Source organism: Eleutherodactylus coqui, chromosome 5 (genome assembly GCF_035609145.1).
Source record: "Eleutherodactylus coqui strain aEleCoq1 chromosome 5, aEleCoq1.hap1, whole genome shotgun sequence".
Lineage (NCBI taxonomy): Eukaryota > Metazoa > Chordata > Amphibia > Anura > Eleutherodactylidae > Eleutherodactylus > Eleutherodactylus coqui.
Genome location: NC_089841.1, coordinates 175661351 through 175676691, shown reverse-complemented (window position 1 = coordinate 175676691; position 15341 = coordinate 175661351). Strand labels below are relative to the sequence as shown.

General features: G+C 45.4%; 1 protein-coding gene across 1 annotated transcript in view; it reads left to right on the top strand.

Annotated features, from left to right (window-relative positions):
* The window catches only part of SEC14L2 (SEC14 like lipid binding 2), a 37597-nt gene that overhangs the window by 2012 nt on the left and 20244 nt on the right, over positions 1 to 15341 (top strand). The window contains exons 2-3 of the mRNA XM_066603768.1: positions 10569 to 10650; positions 13166 to 13209. Of these exons, the coding sequence (XP_066459865.1) occupies positions 10569 to 10650; positions 13166 to 13209 (126 nt within the window). The remainder of the gene's footprint in view (positions 1 to 10568; positions 10651 to 13165; positions 13210 to 15341) is intronic.

Sequence of the window (15341 nt, the reverse complement as noted above, 5' to 3'; positions counted from 1 at the left end):
GACTTTCTAGCACTGTTTGCTCTATTTTGTCGCAATTAACGCACCTGCTCACTCATCAGAATGATGGGGTGCGTTAAAATCCGCTGTTGCTGGCAGTAACCTGTGTCTGAAAATGGCGGTAACATCGAGGCGTTTTACCGGCAGCATGTGTGATAGTGGCCTGAGGGGATCTGTCAGCTCTGCAGACATTGTCGTAGTAAATTCTTGTATTCCTTATAATGCCACCATTCTGGATCATCTTGTTTTATAGCTCTGCATAAGGCCTGCTTCACACGGGCTACAAAATTGGGCAATTTTGTAGCAATGTGACTTCGCTACAAAACACACGTATGTGAAGCCCATGGTTTCCAATGGGTTCTTTCAGGTTACAAAACATCTCTCATGTGAAAGAACCCATTGGAAACCATGGGCTTCACATACATGCGTTTTGTAGTGAAGTCACATTGCTACAAAATTGCCCAATTTTGTAGCCTGTGTGAAGCAGGCCTTATACTGTTGCTACCAGCCAGGTATGAATGAATGGACGACTCAGTGTCACCATTTAGGGGTGTTCCCACAGTCTTGACACTGCCCGATTAGTACTGATCTGAAACGGCACACCCCTTTGACAATGGGAATGGTAACACCCAGTTGTCAATTTATTAATTCCTTTTTTTATAGGAATTACTGTTAGGCTTCCTTCACACCACAGTTTTCGCTGCTCTACCGCTCTCCATCTTGGGCTTATGTCTTTTATGCCGAAAATGGCACTGAGTCAGAAACCAGGACAGAAGAATAGGATTTCATGTGTGAATCGGAGACTACTTTGCTCTCTACTTCATATGGTATCCCTACCCGACTGTCTTCTTAGCCACTGCTGGAGATGGCCAAGTACAAGCGCTCAGCTATCTCTGGCGGTCCCCTAGGGATGAAGGGGACTGACATTCTTCTGAGGGGACACGGGACCCCTGTTGTTCTGATCACCGTTGGTTCCTACGGTTGGACATCCAATGATCAGACCGTGATACCCAAACACCTGAGTGAGTCTTGTGCAGCCATATCTCTGTGATGGTGGTCTTCCCCAGGACCAAACTTGGTAGGTTACTGACCCTTGCATGCCAGGAACACCTTGGAAGACGCTCTGACCCAATCATCTAGCCATCACAATTTGGCCCTTGTTAAAGTTGCTCAGTCTTTTAGGGTGAATTCACACAAAACAGAAATTTTCCGCACATGATGTTATTGTGGGTTTCACATTGTAGAGACTGAAATGTGTGACAAAAATCTGTTGCTTTTCCCAAACGGCTAGAACATGTTACATCTGTAGTATGGCTGGGCTACAATGCAGAACGTGTTACATCTGTAGTATGGCTGGGCTACAATGCAGAACGTGTTACATCTGTAGTATGGCTGGGCTACAATGCAGAACGTGTTACATCTGTAGTATGGCTGGGCTACAATGCAGAACGTGTTACATCTGTAGTATGGCTGGGCTACAATGCAGAACGTGTTACATCTGTAGTATGGCTGGGCTACAATGCAGAACGTGTTACATCTGTAGTATGGCTGGGCTACAATGCAGAACGTGTTACATCTGTAGTATGGCTGGGCTACAATGCAGAACTTGTTACATCTGTAGTATGGCTGGGCTACAATGCAGAACGTGTTACATCTGTAGTATGGCTGGGCTACAATGCAGAACGTGTTACATCTGTAGTATGGCTGGGCTACAATGCAGAACGTGTTACATCTGTAGTATGGCTGGGCTACAATGCAGAACATGTTACATCTGTAGTATGGCTGGGCTACAATGCAGAACGTGTTACATCTGTAGTATGGCTGGACTACAATGCAGAACGTGTTACATCTGTAGTATGGCTGGACTACAATGCAGAACGTGTTACATCTGTAGTATGGCTGGACTACAATGCAGAACGTGTTACATCTGTAGTATGGCTGGGCTACAATGCAGAACGTGTTACATCTGTAGTATGGCTGGGCTACAATGCAGAACGTGTTACATCTGTAGTATGGCTGGGCTACAATGCAGAACGTGTTACATCTGTAGTATGGCTGGGCTACAATGCAGAACGTGTTACATCTGTAGTATGGCTGGGCTACAATGCAGAACTTGTTACATCTGTAGTATGGCTGGGCTACAATGCAGAACGTGTTACATCTGTAGTATGGCTGGGCTACAATGCAGAACGTGTTACATCTGTAGTATGGCTGGGCTACAATGCAGAACGTGTTACATCTGTAGTATGGCTGGGCTACAATGCAGAACATGTTACATCTGTAGTATGGCTGGGCTACAATGCAGAACGTGTTACATCTGTAGTATGGCTGGGCTACAATGCAGAACGTGTTACATCTGTAGTATGGCTGGACTACAATGCAGAACGTGTTACATCTGTAGTATGGCTGGGCTACAATGCAGAACGTGTTACATCTGTAGTATGGCTGGACTACAATGCAGAACGTGTTACATCTGTAGTATGGCTGGGCTACAATGCAGAACGTGTTACATCTGTAGTATGGCTGGGCTACAATGCAGAACGTGTTACATCTGTAGTATGGCTGGGCTACAATGCAGGTTTCTTCCACTGTGAGTGAAGGAGGTTTCTTAAAAACCCCATTGACTTACATTGTAGTGGGGTTCTGGTGTGCATGCAGCAGCCCAATTTCTGCTGTGATTCCTCTGTGTGTGAACTCGCTGTTAGCCGGTGATACAGCAGCACATTCTGCGTACCTTTATGTGCCCTTAATACAGACAAGTGTCCTGGTCTTACCACCGGTCTCCTGACCCAAACTCAGAGCGTCTTAGACTCCTATGATGCTCGGGGTCTAGAGACCTGTGGTCAGGCCGGGACACTTATCCGTATTACAGACACACAAATGCGGCTGGAATACATCAGTGTATCACCGGCCTCACACTCAACTATTACATATTAACTTCAACTACTATATCCTATCCCTTAGCAGGTGTTAGATAATACACGCTGAATGTGCTATTCAGATGTAACACTAGATGCAATCTTGTACTGCAGTTTCTCTACGGCTCCCTACAGGACAGGAAAATACAATCACTGACAAAAAAATCAATCATCTAGAAGGAATTGTCGGAATCAGATGAAACTTTCTCTGTGTGACTGTAACATTAATATAAGTGATTACAGTATCAGAGCAAAAGGATTGTGTAAAACTGATACACTTGAAGGGAGGCTCTAGTACCCTGTTGTACTGCCTCTAGATTTGATACAAGATGTGATATGGGTGGCCATGGAGGCTCTAGTACCCTGTTGTACCACCTCTAGCTTGGATACAAGATGTGATACGGGCGGGCATGGAGGCTCTAGTACCCTGTTGTACCACCTCTAGCTTGGATACAAGATGTGATACGGGGAGGCATGGAGGCTCTAGTACCCTGTTGTACCACCTCTAGCTTGGATACAAGATGTGATATGGACAGGCATGGAGGCTCTAGTACCCTGCTGTACTGCCTCTAGATTTGATACAAGATGTGATATGGATGGGCATGGAGGCTCTCGTACCCTGTTGTACCGCCTCTATCTTGGATACAAGATGTGATACAGGTGGGCATGGAGGCTCCAGTACCCTGTTGTACCACCTCTAGCTTGGATACAAGATGTGATACAGGCCCACATGGAGGCTCTAGTACCCTGTTGTATTGCCTCTAGCTTGGATACAAGATGTGATACAGGCAGACATTGAGGCATACAGGTTCTGTATAGTATCCTGCAGCATATCGGTCCACATTTGCTGTAACTGAGCCTCTAGATCATGTAAACTCATTGGCTGTTGAAGTTGGCGTCCCAGATGGTCCCATACATGTTCTATTGGTGATAAATCTAGTGACCAGGCAGCCACGGAAGTGTGGTAATATTGTGGAGACATTCCTGTGACGTCCTCTCTGAATGCAGCTGAGCATTATCCTGCTGAAAAAATGCCTCTCGGAAGCCGCCATGAGAGGAACACAAGTGGCTGCAGGATGTCCTGAACATATCACTGAGCAGCCATTGTCCCACGAACCACTACTAGGGGGTGACCGACTGTTGTATACGATGGCCCCCCTGACCATTAAACCGGCAGTGCGGGGCAGTGTGCCGCTCCACAGCAAAGGCAGGATTGTAATGGGCGCTGTGAGACAAAATATCCTTCAGCCAAGGGTCTGAAAATGGGTCCAACAGACACAGGGGCCTGTAACAATGATGCCACCTGTCTCTGGATGGTGGGAAATGAAACTATTGGAGCTGCTTGTGCTTTCAGTAGAACAGACAATCCTCTCTACTGGTGGTCTGTCGAGGGTGTCCCGAGCCCGGTCGCCTTCTGTGCGTGGCCTTGTGCATCCACTGGTCCCAACATTTCCTAATAGTCTGGTGAAAACAGCCCAGGTGGTGGGCAATTCATCGATATGACCATCCAGCTTGTCACAACCCAATAATGCTCCCCTCCCAAACTCTGTTAACTGGGCAAAATCTCATTGATTCCATCATAGACGCATGTCTAATGGTCAGCAAGTTCTACACAAGCAGAAGAAGAGGTCCCTACACACAAGGAGCCTCTGAGAGCCTTTATAGGCCAAGGGTAGAACCACTTTTAGGGCCTCAGCTGGCAAGACTGTTCATCTAATCACACAACTCTAATCATTTGCACATCTGCCTGAGATGTAACTGTATGCCAAGTTTTGCACCAAAACGACAACTTCTTCTAGGGGCTTGATTTTTGAGTGTTTCTTTTTACAAAGAGTGTGTGTAAATATATAATATAATGCATGCCTTGGCAGAGAGTAACAACCAGTACAGTTATTATATGCATAAGCTGGCCGACATCCAAGAGTTAGTGCAACTGATTTATCTAATCAGGTTCATAGAGCAAAGTAGAGACCTTGACTGCGTAAGCCATAGAGTTTATGACCGGAGTGCCATCGTTCACCTGATACAGGGACATTCGTCACGTGGCTCTTGATAGAGAGGTACAATTGCCACTTGTCTGACTTTCCTAAGTGCTTCAGAACTCTTTTACATATACTTAAGATGATGGAATTTTTCGTGTTTTGAGGATTAATAGAAAACGAGCTTCCAAGCTCTGAGCTTCTGAGGCCGGTCCACTTCTGGCATTTGATGAGTTTTATTACACAGAAAATGCTGGATCCGCCAGATGTTGCATATAAAACAATGATGAATAATCCGCATCCACTTAGTGTGGCCGTGTGCTGCTCATTCTAAGCCCCCGCTGCACCTCCTATAAGACACAACATCTTCTACTACTAACATTCTCATACTGGTTTTTCTTCCTACACACCCATGAGTGTCTTTTACTATTGCACCAGCTTAGTGCGGGTACTTTTTGCTCTCTCATTTTGCCTGAGTGCTTATGATAGGACATATCGGAGATTGAGCACTTTCAAACTGCAACTAAATTAACCCCTTCCTGCCCCAGGCCGTAAATGGGGTGGGAAGCACTTCTTGCAAATGTGTGTACATTTACGCCCTATGGATGGCGCAGGCTTAGAAGCAGAGTCCGCACTATCCGCAGTGGGAGGCTGCTTTTTACAGTGGATGGCAATCCAAATCTGCCTGTGTGAGCTCAGCCTTAAAGGGGTTGTCTCGCGGCAGTAAGTGGGGTCATACACTTCTGTATGGCCATATTAATGTACTTTGTAATATACATTGTGCATTAATTATGAGCCATACAGAAGTTATTCACTTACCTGCTCCGTTGCTAGCGTCCCCGTCGCCATGGATCCGTCTAAATTCGCTGTCTTCTGGCGTTTTTAGACGCGCTTGCGCAGTCCGGTCTTCTGCCTGGTGAATGGGGCCGCTCGTGCCGGAGAGCTGGTCCCGCGTCGTCATCGTAGCTCCGCCCCGTCACGTGTGCCGATTCCAGCCAATCAGGAGGCTGGAATCAGCAATGGACCGCACAGAGCTCACGGTGCACCATGGGAGAAGACCCACGGTGCATCGTGGGTGAAGATCCCGGCGGCCATCTTGGAGAAGGAAGAAAGAAGTCGTCGCAGAGCGGGGATTCGGGTAAGTAATATATATATAATTTTTTTTTTAACCCATCCCTTGGGTTTGTCTCGCGCCGAACGGGGGGCCTATTGAAAAAAAACAAAAAAACGTTTCGGCGCGAGACAACCCCTTTAAGTACTCCTTCAATGTCTCTGAGGTCATCAATGTAGACCTATCACAGAATGTGATACCTTACACCAGAATGATTGAAAATGACAGCAGCAAGTGAGTGGCGCTCTGGAAACATTGTATCTGCCTGTATCTATTCCAATGAACAGATGGCTATAACAGCTATGCTGCACTTGCTACAGCTTAGCTGTTGTGCTGCTATGTCAGGGCTTCCATCTATCCCAGTACTTTCTCCATTGTAATATATCAAGCTGTATCTTCCAGGCATGTACAAATGGCCAAAACCCTTCCAGAAGAATCCTGACATTGGAGTGGCCCAGCTAAAGAAATTTCATTACACCTCAAGGAAAACCAACCCAGAAAGATGGGCACCATAAGACAATATCTAGGCACATTGGCTTTTGTGTCACAGTAAAAGTGCAACTCCCGCTCTCCTTGACAGAACTAACAGATACTACGCCGTCCCTCCTAAAGAATTGGATCCTATGGCAAGAAGAGCAATTCAAAGGCTCCCTAACAAGTAGTCGTTTTCCGCCTGTTTGCTGCTTGGGCTGAAATATGTTGAAGACCGTATTTGTCACTTCCATTCACTAGAGGTGGTGGTGGGGAATACTAATGCACAGGGCTAGATAGCAGCCGCCCCAGAGCCGGGCAGATGGGGATCCAGCACAGATCTAGCTCTTGCTGTCAGAGCTTCGCTGTAATACAATTTGTGGCCGGAATTGCTCTAATATAAACCAAAAGATAATATGCGGCTTTTACAAGGCTTCTTTCATTTGATTGCTTTTCTCATTTTATTGAAATCTCACTTTCAGCATTATAGGAAGAAAAGGTGGTTTGCAAAAATGCAGTTTATGCACTCGGGGAAAATACTAAAGACCTTTTTTTAGAAAAATATTTCGGGTTGTCTCATACGAGCGTGTTGGTATAGCATATTCTGCGTTTGGGTTTTTGTGCACGAAATATGCTATACTAATCTTCCAGAGGTAGCCATGTTGCCGTTCACATGAATTGCGCAAAACATTCAGGAAAGAAAAATAGTGGTGTGCAGCAAATACGCAATCTTATTGCATACTTCCTGCGTGCTACGCACATGTCTCCAGTGGGTGGCACGCAGCGAAATACGGCCATTACAAGTGGAGCTAAGATCCCTTCCCGCCACTCGTCCGTAGCCAGCAATGCGAGGGAACGGGGCTAAGCTTAGCTTCACCCCTCCCATTGCAAACAGCCGGAGGTGAGGAGAGAGGAGGTGAGCTGGCGAGGGGGAGGTTAGGGGAAGACAGCTCAGATGGTAGTGTATATCGGCCGGCCTTGAAAATGGCGGCCGATATACACTTGTGAGAATAAGCCCTTAGGTTTTTATTAGATTTAGAAAACGCAGACAAAAAAGGGTTAAATCATTTAATAAGTACCCAAATGGTGTACAATCTAAATTCCTGGGAATTCGTATCATTACTCTACTCCATAAAGTTACTGATGTACATATATAGTTGCAAGGAAACATAAGTGAGTCCTCTGGAATGACCTGCATGCTACATTAATAAAATGTGGTCAGATTGCTATAGATCACAATTACAGACAACACAATCTAAGTAATTACTTCTAAACAGACCCACCATTCATGTCTTTAGCCTCATGCCCACGGCCATGACTGACTCCGCCAGTGGAATACCGCAGTGGAGTCCGCCACGGCACCTGCCACAGCGCCAACCAAAACCACCATACTTTACACTCCGGATCTGGTGTACACGTCCCGCATGAAGTGCCGGCTCGCATGCGCAGTACAGCGCATGATGCGCCAGCAGTGTCAGATGATGCAGTGCTACAGCGGAAATCTAGTGTGATAGCCGGCTTCCATTGACTACAATAGAAAGCGGCTGCACATATCCCCGCGGCATTTAGAACATGCTGCGTTTTCTTTCACGCCGCTGAATTCCACAGCATGAACATTGAGCTATTAGGTTCAATAGAACCTAATAACGGCGGGGCACGCCGTAGAATTCCGCCGTGTAAAACATGTCAGAAATCCGCTTAATTGCAGAAGCCCTTTTATTGAGCATGTTCAGTAAATATCCACAGTGCAGGGAGAAAAAGTAAGGGAACCCCTGAATTTAGCCAATTAAAATCAAGTACCATGATTATACAGCACTTGGTCCTGGGCTTTAATCCCAGCTGATAGTAAATATACGCTGCAAGGTTAAAGCTCCTGCAATCTAGCAGGACCTGGTTGGGTTCTGGGCTAGCAGACATCTGACCAGCTCTGACAGTGACTACTGTCACACTAGGGGGATTTTTTCACCTGCAACTTGAGCTCCTATGGATGATCCAGTTACAGTGGAAAAGTGTGAAATTAAAAAAGGAATATTATGTGACCGTCTCCCAGAAGTCTTATATGATGTCATGTGGAATATAGATGATGATAAAAAAAGTTACAAAAATAAATTACAGAATAAAAATTTAAAAAAATCGCTAAAAAGTGTCTGGTCCTTTTTATGACTGAAGCACTCTGGTCTTTAAGGGGTTAACAGGCTGTAGATCCTCTTTAGCACCAATCGCCTCCACCAAATATATTCTTCAGGACAATGACAAATGTATCAGAGTGTTCTTTGTACTCCCCAGGAAGGGGAATGGTTAACATGTCTATAATAATGTGAAGGGATCAGATAATCAGTTGTGTGATCTAGCAAGTTGTGCAGAGAAACTTATTTATCTGTTCTGGCACTTTGTAGCTAGTTGTATTCTCTCGTAGCTAGAAGCACTAAGTGTCCGTATACCCATTCAAACAATATAGCACCGGACGCTTTTACGCCGGGCAGGAAAGATAGTCCTGGAACTATCTTTCCCGGCCAGAATATGGCCGCTACCATAAACTCCTATGGGAGCCTATAACAGCTGTCGGAGAGGGGAGGTGGGAGAGAGTTTAGCATGATTACTAAACTCTCTCCCTTTCTCCGCCCCTTGCCGGCTGCTTGTAATGGGAGGGTGTGGGACAGGGCGCCCCCTCCCATTGCTGGCTGCTGACAAGGGGCGGAGTGGCAAGAGGTGGGAGCTAGTGTGCTAGGCTCCCGCCCTGTCCCGCCTCCTTCTCTTACAGAGAGATGGTGAGGGGGAGAGTAAGGGGAGAACAGCTTAGCAGAGCTAAACTGTCTCCCCCCACCCAATGGCATTGTAGGCTTGGAGAATATGTGCTGTGCCCCTGTCGTCTGAGCGGGCGAACAAACGTTACATTTGTCTGCCCCTTCACGTGTTTTTAAGGCACCAGCAGGCACACGTAAAAACGCCAACAGCCATGTCAAAGAGCCCTTAATAGCAATAAAAACAATTTAAAGCCTAAAAGATACTCTCATAAAAACAGCTTTTATCACCTATCCTTAGGCCACTCTCACACATCCATTTATTTCCCCCATGATCACTGCAGCGTTTTGAATGCCGCAGTAATTGCGGTATATCGTTCCCATTAATTTCAATGGATCCTCGCAGACGTGCTCGAATGCAGAGCTGTCTACTCTATTTTCTTCATTATAGCGCACCTCATCAATGATGGGGTGTGATAAAAGTTGCTGTCGGAGCAGGAATCTGCTTCCAAAAACGAAAATGAAATTGCAGCTCTTTGCCGAGACCATATGTGAGAGCAGTCAGGATAAGGGCTAAAAGTCTGATCAGTGAGGATCTTGCTGCTGAGACCACCACTGATCCCGATAATGGGGATCTCATGTCTCGCTCTCCACCTCACTGTGAACTCACTGCACCCCCAACAATGAGTTGGAATTTAAATGGAGCAGCTTTAGCATACATGGTGCTTACATATTCATTTCAATGGGCTGACTGAAATAGACAAGTAGAAGTGGTCAGCTGTTTCCAGCAGTCCCATTAGAGATGACTGTTCAACCACTGCTCTTTTCAATCTCCTCCTCAATGTAGGGGGTGCAGTGAGGAGGACAGGGGGACACAGGACACCCGTTCTCAGAATTGCTGGGTATCTCAGTGGTGAGCCCACCACTAATCAGACTTTTATCACCTAATCTATGGATTTGTGATAAAAATCAATTTTGGATAATCCTTTTAAAATATCTGTTACTGGTGATATAAAAGAGGAGAGGACCCTAACCATTCTAAGCTGACCACAGGCTTAAGATAGTAGGATGACCGTTATCTTCCCTGGCATGCCTGTTCACCTCAGCCTAATGATTGTTCCTATAGTAGAGGGTGCTTGTGTTGGCTAAACAAAGGACCGGAAAGGTAAAAATCCAAGCGTTGAGAACCATTGAACTGATCCTACCCATTATCTCATATCTACCACCAGGATTACTAATATACTCAAGTCTTTGATACATTTTAGTCACTATTATATGAAATGTCCATTTGTTATTTTCAGAAGATCCTTACTGTAACAAGTATTTTAAGGCTCCTTTTCCTTGTCTGCAGTTCCGTGAGAATGTCAAAGACATTTTGCCCCAGTTCCCTTCGTACAGTCAGGATGACTACATGCTGCTGCGCTTTCTTCGAGGTAAGAAAGATATGAAATAATTACCAGGGAAATCCCAATAATGTGATAGGGCACCAAGGTTTAGAATAATAAATTTTGTATCTTTCGGTGGTAATAACTGTTATCAGCAAAGCCCTTTAGTTGGAGGATAGACTAGATTAAAACCAGGAGGTGCTGGAGAGTGGATTCTTGTCTCCACGTGATAGTCGAGCTGGCACTTCACTATCAATCATCTCTGGACCTTCCACTTTGAATGTGGATATCAGATTGGTAACATTAAAGTCAGATATGCCAGAGTCAGATACCCATATCATTACTAGTCTAATGATATAAAGACTTCAAACCGACAGTTATTGATAAGTGAGCTGAAAGATAAACTATCTGACCTGTAAATGAGATTTATATGGAAATTGCAGTACAATGATTGTCATCATACTTTATTAGCAGCCTTGAAACTTGGTGCCCTATGATAAGCCTTAATTTTGTTTTGGGATTATTGATTTAGATCATTATAAATTAACTTAAAGGGGTTGTCTCGCGAAAGCAAGTGGGGGTATACACTTCTGTATGGCCATATTAATGCACTTTGTAATATACATCGTGCATTAAATATGAGCCATACAGAAGTTATTCATTTACCTGCTCCGTTGCTGGCGTCCCCGTCTCCATGGCTCCGTCTAATTTCGGTATCTTCTTGCATTTTTAGACGCGCTTGCGCAGATGGGTCTTCTCCCTTCGGCTCAGCTCGTCAGCATCGGTGTGTTGGCTCCGCCCCCTTGTACGCATCATCGCGTGGCTCTGCCCCGTCACATGTGCCGATTCCAGCCAATCAGTAGGCTGGAATCGGCACATGTGTCGGGGGCGGAGCTACGTGATGACGCGTACAAGGGGGCGGAGCCAAAACGCCGATGCTGACGAGCTGAGCCGAAGGGAGAAGACCCATCTGCGCAAGCGCGTCTAAAAATGCAAGAAGACACCGAAATTAGATGGAGACGGGGACGCCAGCAACGGAGCAGGTAAATGAATAACTTCTGTATGGCTCATATTTAATGCACGATGTACATTACAAAGTGCATTAATATGGCCATACAGAAGTACTTAACCCCACTTGCTTTCGCGAGACAACCCCTTTAAATTTAATATATATTAAATATAATATATATAATCCCAACTACAGATAGAACAAGTGAAGTGTTAGGCTTCGTTTACATCTACGTTGTGACATTCTGTTTACTCGTTTCATCACGGGGAAAGGAAAATGGAATTCCAGCCGGGGACAGATCCGAGCTATGACGGAAATGAATAGTCACCCACGGACCTAATTGACTGCGGTCCCTCGGGCTTCCATCGTGCCACACAACATTTCCCCATACACAAGAGTTCAGCGTGTTGCAGAATGGGGCCTACAACACAGATGTGTACACAGCCAAAACACAGGGACATAAATCGCATGTTTTTCCATAAACAGATGTAAAATGTAGACAATCGGCAGCAGTAATGAGCAGCTGGCTTGTCTATGCCTGCACAGCCTGCTCTCGGCTCTGTTCAGCTGTCTGATACAAGGGCACACAAGGTTGGCTAAATCAATTTCGGTATGATGGGGTTCGGCGTCTCCCTGATGACAGCTCAGTCTGAGCTCTGATACTAATGTTAGATACCAACGTCATTATTTCCCTCTACAATGGCACAGGACCATTGATTCTGAATTTTGCGGGCAGAGGTCAATTCCAGACTGAGTTTTTATAAAAGTTGTCACAACAAATTTCTGCTGATAATGTATTATCTGGTATTAGAGGCATACGGCCGGAAATGCGAGTTGCAACTAAGAAACTCTGGTACAACTCATCGGTGTCTGCGTGTTCCCCGAAATGCACAGTCCTATTTTCATCTATGGAAACGGATGGGAATACTACATACCATGAATTTTGTTTTTTTCCTATAGATCATTGGTCCATATGAAAAACTGCTCATGTGTACAGCCTCATAGGCTATAGTGGGGCCGCGCGCTATCCGTAGATTATGTGAAATCTACGGATCTGTAAACTATAGCCGTGTGCCTTGTAGCCTGAGGCTGTGTTCACTGTATACACATAGCATTTCATTCATGTAGTATTTGATCCTTTTAAAAAAAAAGTTTTCCTAATGGCAGGAAATAATAAACTTTTTGCCGTCATTCTTCAAAAGGCAAAAAAAGTATCAAAAACTATTTTAAATCTTGTGAACCCAGCCATACAGTAAATCTATATTTGTATGCCAAAATTTGATTTGATTGTATTTAATCTAAACAGTTTTTAAAGGTCGGGAACAATGCTACAGGTTACAGTGAGAGTGTCCGTCTCGGAGTCGCTGTAATGCATGAATGGCTGATATACTTGACTGGTTATTTTTTTTGCAGCCGGATAAGCCTGCAGTTATTTTCCTCCTCGCTGCACGCACTCTGGTCACCATAGAGTTAAGGATTATGGATTATGTGTCTGTAATGTAATATCCCTATAATCTCTGTCTAATCTCTTCTCCCCTCTGCCCCATCTCCTAGCCCGATGCTTTAACCTGCAGAAATCAGAGAGTATGCTTCGAAAGGTGAGGACTTTATACCTGCAAGTAAAAATGATAACCTCTGCAACTGTACTAAAACTCTAAACATTGTGAGCAAACTGCAAACTGCACGTCTCACGTTTTCGGTGATGTCTGTGTGTACACATTATCAGACACTTTAGAGACACTTGTCTCCCACGTGGGTGCCCGCAGTAGCATGCAATGCAAACTAATGGCAACATAAATCGACCAACCCTTGGGAGAGTACAAGCCTGTTTTAGCCCTTTGGGCATATTCTCTCATTGTTATACTTCGCCATTCGGGAGCGGTCACTTGAGTTCAGTGCAGTCAGATCACATTCTTCCTCGGTAGTAGAGGCACAATAGTTGCTACACAGGTTGCACAGTGCAATGGTCTTCAGTAGAGATGAGCGAGCGTACTCGGAAAAGCACTACTCGCTCGAGTAATGTGCTTTATCCGAGTATCGCTGTGCTCGTCCATGAAGATTCGGGTGCCGCTGCGGCTGACAGGTGAGTCGCAGCGGGGAGCAGGGGAGAGCGGGCAGGAGAGAGGGAGAGAAAGATCTCCCCTCCGTTCCTCCCCGCTCTCTCCTGCAGCTCCCCGCTCCGTGCCAGCACCCGAATCTTCAGGGACGAGCACAGCGATACTCGGATAAAGCAAATTACTCGAGCGAGTAGTGCTTTTCCGAGTACGCTCGCTCATCTCTAGTCTTCAGGGTTATTGTCTGACCCAATCTCTTCCTCTTCAGCTAAACGCAGTTCTTGGTGCCTGGTCGGTGGTTACTTTTGTCTGTACTGTCCCAGACTCTTTGCCCACAGTCCTGGTTACAGTCCCAACAATGTTCAGCCTTTCAACTTCCTCAAACCCACACTTGGTCATAATCTGTGTACATTCCTCTTTCTCTCCTGCACCAGCAACCCCATAGTGAAGGTGCGCGAGCAAGGGTGTATGCCCACGATTGCTTTGGCAGCAGCTAACCCTACTGGGCAGGGGCTTAGCTAAAGGCTCATGGGCCCCCCAACTTCTCTTAACCCCTTAATACAGAGGCATAACTTGAAGCTCCTGGGCCCTAATGCAAAACCTGTAACAAGGCCCCCAATTACAATGCTTTATTCTTAGTACTGGGATCCCTATATGGAAAGGAGAGGCCTTATGAACCTCCTAAAGCTCCTGGGCCCGGGTTCAGACGCATCCCCTATAGTTAGGGCAGTGCTCCTGGGTAACTGCATCATTTCCATCTTGACAGCTGGATACTCTCTTATTAACACAATGCTCATAACCTAATAGACTTATTGGTAGGAATCTTCCACTCTATGTAGGCTAGCAATGGACCCACGTGAGCCGCTGGGTGTATTCACGCCCCTGTGCTCTCAAAGTTTGTGCCAGTCACCGTCAAACTCCCCAACAATCTGGAGCTATCCCCACAACATATGCAATAGAAAAAATAGATAGTCTAAAAACAGATATTGTCCTCCAAGCCCCTCCTAGAAACAAAATTATACACTAAAGAAAGCATGGCAACGCCTTTTAATCACAATCTCAAACAATGGCAATTCTTCCATTCCATAAAGAGCCACTCTGGCTAAAATACATTTTTCCATGCTTGCCCCTCTAACTTGATTGCCTGTCGCACTGTGAGAGTCTCTATGTATTCCAGTCCCTTTCCTGCATTGCTGCCCCCTGTCAGCCACCATATTGATAGTAAGATTTAATTTTACCTTTTTACTTTTCAATCAGTCCCATGATGCTTCTGCCTAACATTAGCTAAGGCTATACCATCTTTGTCTGCTGGAAGCACAGTTTAATTATCTTTACTTTTTATATTCCCCCTAAATAAGCTACCAACCATAAGTATGCAGACAGGAAAATAAGCTGTGATCTCCTCTATTATACCTGTGTGATCATCATCAGTAACTGTGACAGGAATGCCTGTCTGCCCCTCAACACAGATTCAGTGATAGATCCATGCAACCGCATCCCACAGTCTGAGAAACTGAATAGAAAATGGACCCATAACCCCCAAAGAGATCTGAGCTGGTCAGAACTGAGATTACATGACCATCTGAGGGGAAAAGGCCAGGAGTTTCAGACAGAAAGAAATAACTAACCAAGGTAACACTAGTGCACTTATATATAATGGGGGATAGCTACATAAT